The sequence below is a fragment of the Ochotona princeps genome, chromosome 12, assembly GCF_030435755.1.
Source record: "Ochotona princeps isolate mOchPri1 chromosome 12, mOchPri1.hap1, whole genome shotgun sequence".
NCBI lineage: Eukaryota > Metazoa > Chordata > Mammalia > Lagomorpha > Ochotonidae > Ochotona > Ochotona princeps.
In genome coordinates, this window is record NC_080843.1 from 67776306 (window position 1) to 67792787 (window position 16482).

The window sequence follows — 16482 nt, forward strand, 5'->3', positions numbered from 1 at the left end:
TAACATGAAGCCAGTGCTGGCCCAGACTTCTGGGAACTGGCAACAAGGTCCCCTTCCACGCCTCTCCTGACCTCAACACCATTCCCTGCCCACAAAATGGCCCCAGGAGCTTCCGAAGGTGAAAAGAAACCCCCAAAAGTTCCCACCGGGCCCCGCTTAGGTCTGTTAGAAGGCCAGGTTTGGGATGCGTGGCATCTTAGCCATCCTGGGGTCTGGTGAGCCTCGTGGTTTCACCCTGTTCCCCGGTGGAGGACCTTGGGCTGGAGAAGATCAAGGCCAACCCTGCCCATCTTCGAGCCAGCCATGGGGCACCTGCTCAGCCCCAGCGCTGGCTAACGAGGGTGTATCCGAGGATTCCAACCAATAGTGCCCCTAAAGTACCTTCCAGGAGCAAGTGACTGTTTACAAAACGTTTATACATCAGGTAAACAAACAAACAAACGAAAACAAAACTATTTTAATGCAGTTTTTCTAAATCTCTAATATAGAAAATGTTCCGCCCCTATTCAAAACTGTTGCATAAAAAAGTATTTAGTCTCTACTTTTTCAAACAAGAAGCGAATATAAGTCTACTTCCCAGCGTTGAGCGCCTACCCATATCCACACAGCCTCCCAGCAGGCTGCCCCATGCCGCCCTGTGCAACTGGAGCCCCCGGGGAGCGGGGCCCCTCGGGGTTGCCTCTGCTGCCCTCAGGGACCGGCCGGTTGGTCGTTAGGGCCCAGCAGTAGTTTGGCGCCCTGTTTATCCATGCTGGAGTTGAGGCTGTCGGCGTCCTTCTCCTGTTCGGGGACGCAGGTGCAGCCCACGGGGATGGTGACATAGCTCTCGGTGTAGACGGCGCGCCCACCAGCGCAGGCTGCTGTGCGGCGCAGCACGACCGTGGGCACATACACAGGCGTGCTGCGGAAGCGGAAGTCCTCCTCCCCGAAGGGCCCCGTCAGGCAGCCCCGGCACAGGCAGTAGGCTTCGGGCAGGTACTTAGGGTACCTGGCCGGGTCGTAGGAGATCCTGCAGGGAGAGAGCGAGGGCAGGAGGGGGCAGGTCAGAGCAGGTACAGAGCAGAGGGTGAGCCACTGCGAGGGGCGAGCTCCTGGGCAGGTGCAAAGTGTGCCATCGCATGCTGACCGCAGGGAATGCCCTCAGATAAACCACAGAGGAGCGTGGGGTTTGAACCGTTAACGACAACAACTTAAAGGGACCTGGGTCTGTTCCTAAAATGACTCAAAATACAGACAAATGAAATTTTGGCAGCACCTGCGTGTCGGCCACCCCATGACCTCTCGCTCGTCCAGCAGGCTCTGGAGCCCCAGGGAGGGCCAGGCTGGCCCTGGGCACCTGACAGACATTAGCTGCCCGTCCCCGAGCGCAGAGGCAGCTGTGCAGACAGTGGTGTGCAAGGACTCCTCCAGCGGTTCCGCCTCCTCTGGGGAGGCGGCCCAGGTTGCGACAGGCGAGCTCAGGCCTGGTGGGCCTGGGATTCCAGGAACGTGAAGAACAGCTTCAACCCCTGTCGTGCCATCCTCCAGCGTGCACAGGGTCTGGGCAGATGCCAAGCACCTCTGGTCAGCCTGTGGTCATCCTGCCAGGGCAGCCCAAACTTGGCTGGGCTGGGGGCTGTCAGCACCCACACACTTCAGGGGTGGGGGGATTAACTGGAGCCCAAGGGGGTGTGCCCAAACACATCTTGGCGGAAGGAAGCAGCGACATTCTCATCTCGGTGACCTTCCCGCCCTGTGGTACTCCCACTGGCCTGCTGCTTGCTTTCTGGAGGCCCAAAGATCTCAGACTCACAGCCTTGACTTCTCAGTTGGTCCAGCCACGGGGCACCTTTGCAGACGTACAGGGTGTCGGCCGGAAAAGGCTCCATGGGGGTGTGGGCTCAGCCCCCTAACGGGGCTCACAGCACTCCAGCCACAGAGGCCTGATGTTGCCACTACGGCCCGCTCACAGGTGTTCAGGTCTCCCACACAACAGAAAGGGAGGCTGGGCCTGCAGGCAGAAGTTGCTGGAAGGAGGGCAGGGAAGGCAGAAGTCTGAATAAGGGGCTCCTGGGAGTGTAGAGTAGAAAGCCCAGTCCCCTCTCCAGGGGCCTTGAAAGAAGTATGGCCCCCCCAGGACCAGATGGGTTGTGAGGGCCTGGTGGGTGATGAAGGGACCTGGTTTTCTTATTCCCTTTGGATCCGAGGGCTTTAGATCGGGGTGGACTGTCGCAGCACAGCACATCCAGGAGTCCAAACACGCTTCTCTCTACAAGAACATTCCCCAGTGCCCACAGGGTGCCAGGTGTGTGTCAGAACAGCTAGCATGGCTCCTGCAGAAGAGGCCCAGGCAGAGCCAGGATAAACTGAGGCCTGGGTTCCCTGGCATATCCCTATTGCTGTAGTATTATCACCAGAAAAAACCCCACTGCCTCGCCTGTGTGCCCCTCACGGCCACCCCCTTGTGCCACCTCTGCTGCAGGCGGCCCCGTGGGACATGTTCCTTGCAAATCCACAGCTGCACTCTGCTCCCTGCGGCGGCGTAAGGTCTCTCAGTGGCTGGCACGAAGATCTCCAGTTTCTTCAGTCAGTTTAGCTTCTCCTCTCCCCACCTGAGGCGCCTCCACCACTACCTCCATGTCATGGTCTCTCCCAGCCTTCCCACAGAGCCAGGGACCCCAGGCCATGTCAACCTCTTGTCGTCAGCATTAGACCCTACCTGACCACCGGAACGGAGGTAGTGCACACAGTCTGTGGTCACCATCAGTGTTTATCCTGCAGGTGCAGCGCCAAGGCGCACCTGTCGGGGAGGTACAGCCACGGGCTGGTCTTGAGCCCCGGCTACGTCACAAGACTGTACCACTTGGGAATGCCTGCTAAAGGGTACACAGGACTTCCAAGTCCTGATTACATGACGGCTTTGTTTGAAATTACTTCAGAAAAAGAGAAGATAAAACAACAGAAGAGAAAAAGCTGCTAGAGCTCGCCAACCGCTGAGGTAACAGGGAAGTGGGGCGCCACCTGAGCAAGTGAAGGTAGGGGTGCTTCAGCACCAAGGTCAAGCTCAACTGAGCCCTTGGGAAACATGCCTGTGGGGGGCGGGTGCTGGGAGGCAACAAGCGCCATCTGGAACTGGTGGATGGCAGGTGGGGCTGCGAGGGAACCTGGCCCTGCCCTGCCAGAGCGCACAGGCTGTGGGTATGCCAGGCCAGTGCCATGTCACTCCGGGGGTGCCAGAAGAGAGGTCCCTAAACAAAGAGGCTGAGGGAGCCCCAGAGAGAGTGATGGTCCTGCGGGGGCATGGGGGCACCATCAGGCCTCTGTGGCTGGAGTGCTGTGGCGGACCCGTGTGGGCAGCGGTGTTTAAGCATGCGCATGTGTGTGTGAGGGTGTGGGAGCGCGGCTGAGCAGCGTATGACTCTGCATGAGCACGGCTCGGGAATGTGTGTGTGTGTGCCTCTGCAAGTGTGTACAGCATGTGTAGGTGTGTGAGTGCTGTGTGCTTGTGTGTGCATGTGCCTGTCCAGCTGTGTGGTGCCCAAGGCCGTTCCTGTCCCCATCTGTTCTCCTGCTGGGCTGGGTGTGCAGGTGACCCAGAGGACAAGTAGCCACATGGCACTCAGCCTGGTGCTTGGGTGCAGTGATGGGCAGAGGTCTGTTCCAGCCCTCTGTGGGTCCCCGACACGTTCAGGGGACATCATTGCTGTCCTGGAGTGATGAGAGCAGGAGTGGGGGACTGGGGGTGCTCCCACACCGTGGTGTTGGGGGAGTGGGCGGGGTCCGTCACATTGCAGAGGCACCTCCAAGGTGAGGAACATTGCCAGCAGGCCATTGCCAGACGGGCGCTGCGTTTGCTGGCAGAGGGACCTGAGCCAGAGACGTGGCTTTGGACATTACCCTGAGGAGCCCCGCAGCATCAGCAGGGCACCAGGGAACACCAGCTGGACCCCCCATCTCTCACCAAACATGGAGGTGGCAAGGAGGAGCAGCATCCATAGGACCTGGGCCCTCACAACTCCCACAGAGCCTGCAGCTCTGCCTGAGACACACCAGGGTCTCCGCCCCCCCCCATCCCTCGACCATGAGGCTCGGCCCCAGTGAGTGACAGCTGGCCCAGCTTGATCCCGGAACAAAGGCTGAGTCCTCCAGGGATGAGTTAGAGGTGAAACTGAGCTGGGAGTGGAGGCCGGTGACAGCAGAGGCAGAAAAAGGTGCTGCCCCCCGGGGCCCGGATGATGGAGTCGGAAACAATGCAGAGCGGTTCCGGACACCCAGAGCTCAGAAAACAATGAGTACATTCCCGGGCGGGCAGCCACCCCACGCGCTCCCCACCTGATGCCAAGCATGGCAGAAGATGTTTGAGGCACCGATCTGCCAGCTGGCTCGGGCCCCGCTTTGCCAAAGCTAAGGCAGTTTTCATTTCAGAGCAGCCTCTCTGCCGAGTGTGACTGTGTCACTCACAACCATCACAAGCTCCATTCCTGGCCGTCACCCCCAGGAACCACAGCACACAGGTGGAGACCAGATGGCCCCAAAGACAGCTCGTGCAGCCGGCACGCCTGTGCAAGAGAGCCCTGGGCCCCAGCATTTGGTCCATGGCGGTGGGCCACCAGGCAGTGGCTTTGGACAAACGGGTCTTTGTAGTGGGAAAGTGTTGGGTCGGACCCTCTGGCCGCTTCCTCCAGCATCCTGGAGGTGGGACTGAGAAAGGGGCCCTTCAAAAAAAAAACCAATGTTTTCTGCTTAGGATAGGACCCTTACAGTACATGGAGTCTCTAAGTCTTGGGAAATTCTCCCTCCAATTCATCTGTGAAGTCAGAGCAATTCTATCCAAAATTCCAGTAACATGTCTCTGGGAACTTGGCGAGGTGATGCTAAGATTCATTGAGAGAAGAGCCAGGAATGGTCCAGAGCACAGCATGAGGCGTGGATCACTGCACTGTTGGTGGGGGGAACCCTCCCGATGGCAGGGTCCCCCTGAAGGGAGCTGGGTCACACAGCCTCCTTCTACTGTCAACAGGGCTGCCCTGTAGGTCTCAGGCCCCCTGCACCAGGACCGTGTTGGTCCCAGCATGCAGGCTTGGGCAGCAGTAACCTCCCTGGGTGAGTAAGCCCTGTGCGGGGTGCCTGGCCCCTGGTGCCCTCAGCTGACAGCCGCATCTTCCCAAGGATACATCCCACTCGGCTCCCCAGCCTAATTCAGGCAGTCACTAGTCGTCGAGGAGCAATTAGCATTGCCGACTGGGTGGCTCTGGGAACGCTTTGTTCTACACTGGAGACACCAGAAAATGGGGATGCTGTTCCCGCCCCCAGATTCCAAATTCCTTGCTCTGGAGTAGGGCCAGGATGTTGGCTTTAAATGAAAAGCTTCTCAGACGTTGCTCACAGACAGCCCTGGCGGAGGCCACTTGGTTCCTGTGTTTAAGGGACTTTACTGCTTCTCCCTCTGCCACCAAGCCGGGCAGCTGGTGGGGGAGGGTGTGGAACACAAAGTAGGGCCGACGCCTGGGGCCTGGGCTGCAGCTGCAGACCCCTGCAGGATGACCCGGGGGGCAAGTGAGGCCACAGGAGGCCACAGCAGCACGTCCGGGAGGGGTGGGGGAGCTGTGGTGGCAGGGCCTGCCCTTCCCCAAGGACCTGAGGGACCTGAAAGGACCCAGGCTGCCTGTTGTCCAGGAGCTCTGCAAAGTGCTCTCTGACTCCTACAAGCCGACAGCAGTGTGCACTGCTCAGCGAAGGCACGGGGAACAGTCGGCCTGAGGCTGCAGCCAGGCCTGGGCCAGGCACAGGGTCCCGTGGCTCTACCAGGCCAAGGCGAGAGAAGGGCTTGGTCCTGCCTTCATAGACTTTGCTGTGAGCCTGCATTTGGCCCGCAGGCCAGGTCCGAAGCCCACGGGACAAGCTCTGGAGCATCTCAGACTTCTGACAAAGGAGCCGGCTCTGGGACACAGGGACATGGCTCAGCCTGCCCCACTCCCCTCTCCTGAGGGGCCAAGGCAGGGCGCTTGCCCACTGAGCTTAGATGTGTGTGTGTGTGTGTGTGTGTGTGTGTGTGTGTGTGTGTTGGGGCGGGGGGTGTTTGAGGATAGGAAGCAGCCAGCAAGCTGCCCCAGGAAGTCCTGTAGGAACAGAGCAGAGAGCCCAGAAGATTCGCTGGCGTGGGTATGGGTGGAGAGGGGAAGGGCGGGAGGAGGGAAGGGACATTTGCAGCAGAGGGCGGGAGCCAGCGCCCACATTGCTCGCAGGGTTTTATCCTTTTGTCATGGCAAATGCCACAGCTGGTAAGCCTGTCTTCAAAGGAAAAATCAGAGTCATGCCCAGTGGACAACTTAGCCCTGTCCTGGGGTCAGGGCCATCTTCGCGGGGAGCCCGGGGAGGAGGGCAGCTCAGGGTGGGCCGCCCGCAGGGGGCTGAGGGACCACCGTGGCTGGTGCTCCCTGGGCTGCCAGTCACAGTCCTGGGATCCCTCCCCACCTGACATCCCCAGGCGTGTTCCCTCCCTCCGACCCTGGGTAGGTCATGGACAGAGGCAGCATGAGGAATGTCACCTCCTGACCCCTCCAAATCCTGCGGGGCTGGCTGAGGGCGCCCCACAAGGCATTCAGGTGCGGGGGTGGACAGGGACCATCAAAGCCGCGGCAAGGGTGGACTTTAATCCCAGGACAATGCTGGCTGCAAAGCTTTTATTTTTACCCACAGGGGACAGCGATAGGTACAGCACAGCCCGCTGCATTTGGAGCAGCTCAGAGGAAGGGCTGGGAGGCTTCCAAAAGTTCACAGAACACAAAATGAGCAGATGCCCTTATGTGGGTGCAAAAAAAAAACAGTGCTAAAGTTCACACACACACACACACACACACACACACGCCAGAACAGTCATGGGAAAGTGTGTACGAAGAAGAAACTCTAGGCACAGATTTCCAAACAAAATTTTTTTTTTCACCAACATAAACCCGTTGTTGAACTCCACATTCCACGAACTCTTGCACTTGGCTGACCCACAGTGGCTGACTTATCAAAGCATGTTTGTGGGTGGTGGGGAGTGGGGTGGGCGGGGGCTGCCTTGGACGGGCACACTGCTCCCTCCCACCCGGGCTGGGCCCGCACACATCCCGAATTTTCTCAGCTCTCCCTTTTTCTCCCCCAGCATAGGAAATGTTAATGTTGCTCTGAAGTGTTATCGGAGTAACAAGGAACCCTGGAAGAGGGTCACGTGTTTTGAAAGCTTTGGAATGACCCACAGATGTGCAGAAGGGAGCTAGAGAAAAGCGAACTCTTTGAGCAAAACCATAAAAAAAGGGGCAGGGGGAGACCTGGCCTCAGATTGCCACTGCCCGGGCGGCCAGTCCGTGGTGGACGGGACGCTGGCACGGTGCTGCCCCCTGTCGGCCACGCCCGCCAGAGACGGTCAGGGCCAGGGCTCAGGCGAAGGGGCGCCCCGGTTCTCAGTGCCTTGACAGAAATTTCAAGGGTGCAAAAGAGGGATGACGCACCGGGGGAGAAGTTGAACCGGCGCAGGCTGAGCACAAGAGGGGTGCAGAGGTTTGTCCTGGGGTCAGAGCTAAACTGTCCACTGGGCACTGTCCTGTTTCCCAGCCAACGGCGCAGCAGAGCTGTTCCCCGCATTGACTTCCTACTGTGCATTACAAGTCACCTGCTGGGGAACTTGCGCATCCATGGATCTGGGGACTTGATGGTTGGAACCAAATTCCCAGGGGATACTGTTTTTTTCCATACATATATTTAATATTTCTTATTTGAAAGAATTACAGAGTGTGAGCCCCCACCTCCTGGTTCACTCCCCGCAAATGGCCCCAACAGCCAGGGCGGGACCAGGCCAAAGCCAGGAGCAGGGAGATAGAGCTCCAGGCACCTAGGCACCTAGGTCCTGGCCTCTCACGTGGGTAGAGCTCCAGGCACCTAGGCCATCGTCTCCTCTGCTTTCCCAGGGACGTTAGCAGGGAACTTGCTAAGAAGCGGAGCAGCCAAGTCCTGACAGGCAAAAGCTTAACGTGCCAGGCCGCAACATAGGCCCCCTCTCCTAACACTTTGTGTTCATTCTATTCACTCGCATGCACGGAGCCAGGCATCTGGCAGGGCTTTGGTGACTCTGCTGGAGGTCTCAGAGGAAGCTGTGTGCAGGCACCTGGTGAGCACTGCGCTGCCCGACAACCCGGGACTCCTCGGCCGCTGATGAATGAATGTTACTGCGGCTTCCATTGCTGTCATCGTGGCTGGCCCTTACCTCCGCGGGAAACGGGACGCTTGCTCACATCAACTTCATAGGTAGTGGAGAGGGAAACAAAGGTATCTTTTTTAGAACTGCCAACTTTCCTGGGAAAACACCTCTGGAACGCAGCCCTGATCAGCACACAGGATGGACTCAGAGGCCCTCGGGGGCCTGTCGGCTGCCCGCTCCCCTCACGGTCCTCTGTTCCTTGTCTAATCCACACCAGCCTGCTGACAGACACCTGGGGGACTCCCAACTTGTTGCTATTACAGATTTCAGTCAGGGCACCAGCGCCATATGGTACTTAGGTACTACAGTGGCCTAAGCCTCAGCCAGTGGTACTGGCATCCCATATGGGTACCAGTTTGTATCCCAACTGCTCCACTTGAATCCAGCTCCCTTCTAGTGTCACTGGGAAAGCAGCAAAAGATGGCCCAAGTACCTGGGCGTCTATACCCAGACGGAAGATTGGCATGAAGCTTCTGGCTCCTGGATTTGGCCTGGCCCAGTCCTGGCTGCTGGGACCATTTCGGGAGTGAACCAGCAGATGGAAGAGCTCTCTCTCTCTCCAACTCTTTCTGTAGATTTGCCTTTCAATAAATAAATAAATCAATACACATATAAATAAATCTTTAAAAACAAAGGAAAAAAAATTAAATTTGTGGGCCCAGTGCAGTAGCCTAGTAGCTAAATCCTCACCTTGCAACTGTTGGGATCCCATGTGGGCACTGGTTTATGTCCCGGCTGCTCCATTTCCCATCCAGCTCCCTGTTTGTGGTCTAGGAAAGCAGTCAAGGACAGCCCAATGCATTGGGACCCTGTACCCACATGGGAGACCCAGAGGAAGCTCCTGGCTCCTGGCTTTGGATTGGCCCAGCTCTGGCCATTGAGGTGTTTGTCTTTGGGAGTTCTGTCATGAATGAGCTATGAAACAGTGGATGGAAGATCTGTCTTTCCTTCTTTCTGGAAATCTGCCTTTCCCATTAAAAGAAATAAATAATATTGTTTAAAACCCACATTTGTCTCCAAACACAGCAGCTGTGTGCTCTTAAATCCCGGGTTGAATTTAATCTCACTCTCCTCCCACAGGCCCCCTCTGAATGTTCTAACTCGGGTCCTCCCTGGGAAAACACTCCATTCCCTTCCGCTCAGGTGCCCCCTGCTGGCACCCCTCTCAGGCCTGCTGGGGTGGCACCCCTGAATGCTGCCCACTGCCTGCGGCGGTCCCTACCCACCCCCCCTCCACTCCCTGTCTCATTTCCTCCCGGGTCCTGCTGACCCTGGAGCTATTCATGGTGAAGTTAGGTGTGGTCTCTTTAAGTTTCCTGGAGGAAGTCACTTTAAAAAAGTAACAAATAAAGCCTAAAACTAAGTTAACTCTGTATTATTCATACCCCAGAGAAGGGTTGCTTTTCCATTACTACCAAAACTCAAAAAATATAAACAGGAACTATTTAAAGGACTAGTAGGTGTTTGGGAGTTTTGTCATGAATGAGCCATGGGCACCTCAGCCTTAGCAAACCTCAATAGAACCTTCTTTAACACCTCAGTTTGCCTTTTTCAACACTGAGCAATCACAGCGCTTTCCTTTTTGGCGTTTTTGTTTTTCAAAGCTCAAAAGAAACAAACACTATACCACAAAGTACAGGGGAAGTATTTTTACACTCGGCAAGGCGAATGTAGCTTTTCTAATAGGGTCCTGGGCCAGGGCATGACTTCTGAGCTCCCGCCAGCCCTACCCCACCATCACTATCACAGGCGGGCTCCTCTGTGCTATCCAGCAGCCCCCCTAAGCCAGGCAGCCCACCCAGTGGGCGGTGAGCCAATCTCAGCCTGCAGGCAGGTGGAGCTAAGCCGAGACTGATTTCAGCGTGCAGAGCGAGCAGCTGGGTAGCTGTGGCTAGCTGCGTGGTCAAGAGCTGGGGGTAAGTACCACGTGCTCTGTTCATGGGTGGCGTCCGGCTGGCCCGCAGGTAGGTGGCCTTCCTTCACGGGTCAGTGTGTTGCCTTTGCAATGGTTAAGGTGTCAGCTTCTCACAGGAGAGCAATCGCCCCATGGGGACCCACCTTAGATTAGAGGCCAGCATGGACGTGCTAACCACGCCGCGGTAGGGGTGAGCTCAGCTGTTCAGAGGCACTGCAAGCAAAGGAAGAGGTCCTGGGGCCCGATACGTCTCCATCAGTAACTACTGGGGACAGGGACGTGACTCAGCTACAGCCGAAGCCCCCCACCAGTCCTGGGGTCACGGAGCTCTGAAACCCCTACCCAGATGTTCACAGTGTTTCTGCAGCCCCACGGTCCTGGAGGGCAAATAGACCTTTCTCACTGAGGCCCTTAGGGTGTCCACAGTGATCTTCCAGCACTGGTATCTAAATACCTGGATCTGTAAAGGAATGGCCCCAGAACTGTGGACAACAAGGGTTCCCCAGCTCCACCCAGAAATGCAAATCACCTACCTGGGAGAACTGGTTGTTGGCACATGGGAAGAAAATCTCACCTTAACTGAGAAGCTACTGCAGTTCCGTATGTACCCTTTGGACTGTCTCTCCGGCCACCCTGCCTGCCTTACTACTCCCTTGCAGGAAGGACACTCCCTCTGACCTGAAGATTCTCCCAGAAAAGGCACTTTGACATGCACTTAGGTCCGAGTGTGAGGGGGTACAAACATTTAGAGGGCTGGTTCTGCTCACGTCATTAGGAAAGCAGTGGAGGATGGCCCAATGCCAGGCTCGTACGTCTGGGGAGCGAACCAGCGGATGCAACATTTGTCCCTCATTCTGTGTGTCTTCTGAGGCTCTGCCTTTCTAATGCATTGATCACTGAAGAAGCAGCATTGCGTGTACACACACGAGACGGGGCAGCATGCCACCCCACACCTTCTCCCTGCTCTGTGTGGGCGATGGGTCCTCTTGGCCCCTTTAGAGCTGCTCTGTAGCTGAATCGTGCGGTTGCTTGCTGCCCAGTGGCGGCTGTCTGACTGGTTCCTATCCCTTACTGTTACAGCAATGGACAGACTTGCACATCTGCCACTCAGCACATGGGTAGAAGTATCTGTACGAAAAACACAAGAGCGGAACAGCTGCTTTAAAGGTGTGCAAGCTGAAAATGTTGATATTTGGGGCTGACATGAGGGCTCAGCTGGCTAATCCTCTGTATCCCGTATGGGTGCCAGTTCACGTCCTGGCGGTTCCACTCCCATCCAGTTCCCTGCTTATGGCCTGGGAAAGCAGCGGAGGATGGCCCAAAGCTTAGGGTCCTCACATCCACATGGGAGACAGGGAGGAAGCTTCTGGCTCCTGGCTTCGGGTGGGTTCAGCTCTGGCCATTTGGGGAATGAACCAATGAACGGAAGATTTTTCCATCTCTCTTTCTCTCTGCAAATCTGCCTTTCCAATAAGATAAGTAAACCTTAAAAAAAAAGTTGATACTTAAAAATGCCCAACTGCACCCTTTAAAGTTGTGCTAGTTCATACTTGTCTACCGCATGGGCAGGCCTTTTCCTTCAGGCTCTTCCCAAAGTAGCCTGGTGGGTACCAAAAAAGGAAAGCAAAACAAACAAACAAAAAACCAAAAGTTTCTGGGCAGAGTATTGCAGTCAGTTCACTTAGGCCTGACGCGACCACCAGTCGGGGTTGAGCGTGGCGTCCTTTGCTTCCACACCAGAGGGGTCCCTGGGGTGTGCTCATCTTCCTGACACCTCACTTCCTGCCTGTGCTGTGGGAGCTCCTTAGGAAACAAGCCCTTTGTGACACAGGTTGCAAATATCCTTTCTCAGTATGTCCCGTATTGTCCTGGTCAAGAACTGTAAGAGGAATGTATTTCTCGCAGTCCTGGAGTGTGGGAGGCGAGGCACAGGCGTGGTGACCCCTAGTGAGAGCCACCGTACACCTCTACCACAGGCCCGCCTGCTGCAGCCTCACGCTGCCCTTGGCCTTGGCTCAGCTCCTCTGCCAATTACGTAAACGCATTCCTCAACCTTGGCTTTTGTGTCCTTTCAGGTGTGTGACTGCCACACAGGCCTCCTCCTCTCCAAGATGATAAATATAATTGCTCGTGTTTTTCCTCATTCTTGCGGTTTTATTTTTTACTTTTTTTTAAACCTTTGAATCATCTGGAAGCCATTTCAGAGGAGTGAGGTCTAATCGGATCTTCCAGCTGGCAACCCAGCTGTCCCAGCAGGCCCTCCTGAAGGAGCCATCCCTCCCACAAACGCACAGAGCGCCACCTTGAATACCAAATGTCTATTTTTAAATCCATCTCCTCCACCTAAAGCGACCCTTTCTGGGACATCAGTATTCCTGGCTTGTGGTCTGTTTCCTACCTATCCTTGGAGAGTCCATTGCCCTTTGGATGGGGAACTGGTTCTAGAACACTCTGAGGATCCCAAATTCCACAGACGCTCCAGGTGCCTTCCATAAAAACACGTGGTGTTTACACAGACCCCACAAGCATCCTCCTGTCCAAATCACCTTTAGATGGCTTCAGAATATCCAATTCAGCGTACACACTTTGTATATCATTGCTAGGCTGAACGGGTTGAGGGAATAATGCGAAGAAAGCAGACACTTTGAAAAAAAAAAAAAACAAAACAGATGCGGGACTCAGGGATACAGAAGTGCCTGGCCACCAGGATGAGGGACCCGGGGATATACAGGGGCCCAGCTCTCGGGACATGGGACCTGAGGATACGGAGGAGCCTGGCTGCTGGGACGTGGGACCCAGGAATACAGAGGGGCCTGGCTTCTGGGATGTGGGACCCAGGAATACAGAGGGGCCAGGCTGCTGGCACCTCAGACCCTGAACTCACTTCCCCTAGCAGACCAAGCCTGATCCTACACATCTCCTCTGGAAGCGGCTGTGCGTTCTCCAGGCTCTTATTCTGATCTTCCCAGGTGGGAAGAGGTGGTGAGAGGGACAGCACAGAAAGGTGGCCTCCTGGCAGCAGAAGCAGCGTCAGCATTAGCAGCCCAGGACATCCCCCAACGACAGGCTGTCCTCCAGCCAGCGTGAGGGTCCCCCTCCCCGCCCAGCGCTGCCACTGCGGAGTACCATGAACAGTGGTGCAGATGGCCTCAGATCACCTGACCACCCAGCACTGTGCCTGGGAACACCCAGCACTGAAGCCCTGCACACGGACCACACCGGGTCCACCAACCTTGTGTGCTGGTCGCATCCATAACCTCTCTTTGTGTCCAACTCCAGCAGGGACTGGGAAAATACACGCGGCCTGAGGGCTCCCCTAGCTCCTTTCCTCATCCACGACCCCTGCCAAGTGCCCTTCCTCAATGAGTTCCTTCCGGATGGATCCCGCTCTCCCATCCTTCGCCCTCCCCGAGCCGCCTTCTGCCGGAAGTACGGTGATGTTGCCTGGCCCTCATTTCCACCCCCAGCCTTCGCCGAGGGGACGGATGGGGAACTGGGAGGGGACATACCTTCCTGAAATAAAGTGGCTTCCTGGATCAAACTGCATCCGACTAGCACCTGTGGGATGTGGGCTCTGCCCACACGGCCCACTCCGGCCCACCAGCCCCCACTCGGCTGTAGTGGCCACACAGCCACCCGTGGGAGCGGGTGGTGCCTGAGGGTGGGAGCCTGGCTCATCCTCCCGTGCCAGTCAGCAGCTGGCTCTCACCCACCCAGAGCCCTTCGCCCCTTCAGGACTCCTGGGGGCAGTCACAGCAGCCGTGGGTTCCCCTGCTCACACCTCGCCTCACTTCCCAACTCTCCCAGCCGTCTTTCCTGAGATGACCTCAGCCCTTTCTGCAGACAGCACGGCAGACGCCATCTGGTTCCCCACGCCGCGGGACCCAGTGTGTCACACCACGTTCCGCCTCAGTCCCCTCGTGAGCACACGGGGCTGTCTGCAGACCTGTAACCTCTCCACGTAGGTCCCGAGGCCTCCACAGCCACATTGCATAAACATCTCTGTCAAGGATCACGTGGCTCGTCCCCGCCACGCCCATGTCACCGCGTACCTGGTTCCACAGGTGCCCGAGCGCCACCTGCTACACCAGCAACAACGCGAGGGCCACTCGGGGTGGCCGACTCCCTCGGCCGGGGTGACTGGCGGCAGGTGGGCACAAGCTGCTTCCCGGGGCGGCCACCCGCCTCCCGGCCCCACCCGGGCCCGCCCCGTCGCCCGCGGCCTCGCTCTCGCTCCGCCCGCCCCATCGCCGCCCGCGCCGCGCCGCCCCACCTGTGCCCGCCGCCGCGCCCCGTGCCCGCGGCTCACCTGTAGGCCCAGGGCGCCACGCTGCGCAGGTTGGTGGGCGGCCGGAAGCGGCGGTCGGCGGGCCTGCCCCCTGCCGGGCAGCTCGCGTTGCGCGCCTGCTCGCGCGGCCCCAGCTGCAGCGTGTGGTGGAAGGCGCTGAGCACCCCGGCCGCCAGGCGCCCGTACAGCTGCTCCAGGAGCTCCTCGGGCCGGTCGGCGCAGCCCCGCGGCCGCGCCGGCCGCCTGCCGCTCCTCGGCGCGCCCGCCGTCCGGCTCGGCGGCAGCGGCAGCAGGAAGGCGGCCACGAGCATCCAGACCTGCGGGACAGGCCGCGCTCAGCGCCCCGCGCGCTCCACGCCCGCGCGCCCCGGGCGCCCCACGCCCGGCGGGGCCGTCTCGTCCCGTCGCAGCGCGCACCGTGAGGCCGGCCCGGAGGATGGGTGCCGCGCGCACCGGCCCCAGAGCGCCCTCCCCGCCCGCCCGCCGCCCGCGGGGACCCCGAGCCACGGCGGGGCGCCGACCCGCGCGCCCCCGGCCCCCGCCGCCGCCGCCACCCCGAGCAGGGGCCGGCGCGGTGGGCGGGTGCGGGGCGCGCGTGCACGTGTGCGTGTGTCTGCCGGGCTGCTGCGCGGCGGGCTGCGAGTGCTTGTGACGCCGCCGGCCGCCGCTCGCCCCCCAGCCCGGACGCGCCAGACCCGCTCCGCCTTGGCCATCCGGCGAGAGACCCACCGCGCCCCCCGCACACTCGCGTCCCCAAGCCCGGTTGTGCGCCCGTCCGCCCGTCCTCCCTCCCCACACCGGCCGCCACCTCGGCTCGCCGGGCCGAGGAGGGCGCGGGGCCGGGATGGCGGCCCGGGCAGCCGACGTCTCGTGGGAATCTCCAGCCTCGTCTCCTCCGGGGGTGTGGAACGTTCTATGCCTTAGAAAGCGGCCTCACCAGTGTCCCCAGCATCTCGGCGCCCGACGACGCGCTCCTCGGTGCCGAGAGATGTTGTCCCGCCGCGGCCGGTCCTGGGGCCGCCGGCGTCGCGAGCTTGGACTGAGCGCGGCCGAGCAGGAGGAGCGGCCCGCCTGGCTCTGCCCCGCGTGCTGCTGTGGTCCTGACTGGCGCAAGGAGGAGGTGGGAACGGGGCCTGGAAGACTCCAGAGCGGAGGAGGGCGGCCAGCCGAGTGGAGTTGTCATGAAAGCGACCCAGCTTGGAGTAAGCCACCTGGGAAATGAACGCACCTCAAACCTAGGATTCCCCATGGGCGGGGGGAGGGGGGCTTTTGATGATTCAAAGTCTGGCAGATTTTTTTTTTAATCTCTATTTTTAATAAGTTGAAGATACTTGTCTCCATTCTCCTAAAGACCCGAGAGAAGATCCTGTGCCTCTCTGTCAACCCCAGAAGTACTAAAGGCCTCCCAGCTGCCACTTCAGTGGCTTGTTAGGGTGGACACCCCGATCTGATATTATGATGTCCCTAGGTGAACAAATTGTATGTGCAAGCAGTCATGTACAACTGGCCCGGGACTCTGTGAATTAAAGGAACTTAGCACAAAACTTGCTCATTTGTTCAATCTGCAAATAAACGCTTCGTGCTTTCTACTTGGTGAGCTGGTGGCTTATTTGTTTCTTTTAAAGTTGTACTTTTGCATGCTCCTGGATCCCGTATGGGTGTTGGTTCTCATCCCAGCGGCTCCACTTCCCATCCAGCTTGTGGCCTGTGAAAGCAGTGGAGGACGGCCCAAGGCCTTGGGACCTTGCACCCACGTGGGAGAGCCGGAAGAGGCTCCTGGCTGCTGGCTTCGGATCGGCTCAACTCTGGCCCGTTGCGGTCTCTTGGGGAGTGAATCATCAGACGGAAGATCTTCCTCTGTCTCTCCTCCTTTCTGTATATCTGACTTTCCGTTTAATAAAATTAATCTTAAAAAAGAGAGAGATGTATCTGAAGGGTAAAAGGCCACAATCGCCTGCAGATCTGGCTCCCCCAGGCACATTAGCAGGGAGCTGGATCCTAAGCAGAGCCACGGCAGGACGGTGCACGGTACATGGCAGCCAAGCCTCAGCACCAGCGCTT

General features: G+C 58.2%; 1 protein-coding gene across 1 annotated transcript; it reads right to left on the bottom strand.

Annotated features, from left to right (window-relative positions):
- Positions 1 to 673: 673 nt before the first annotated feature.
- On the bottom strand, positions 674 to 15406 carry IL17D (interleukin 17D). Its single transcript, XM_058670618.1, has 3 exons — positions 15359 to 15406; positions 14443 to 14738; positions 674 to 1009 (listed from the first exon to the last, which is right to left on the bottom strand). Exons 1-3 carry the CDS (start codon positions 15371 to 15373, stop codon positions 691 to 693), a joined length of 630 nt encoding a protein of 209 aa, XP_058526601.1. The 5' UTR covers positions 15374 to 15406; the 3' UTR covers positions 674 to 690.
- Between the last annotated feature and the right edge of the window lie 1076 nt (positions 15407 to 16482).

Excerpts from the sequence above, each read along its gene's own strand:
- IL17D (XM_058670618.1), bottom strand. Across the intron at positions 1,010-14,442 it reads GTGGCGCCCTGGGCCTACAG|GATCTCCTACGACCCGGCCA; the intron begins GTGAGCCGCGGG and ends CTCTCCCTGCAG.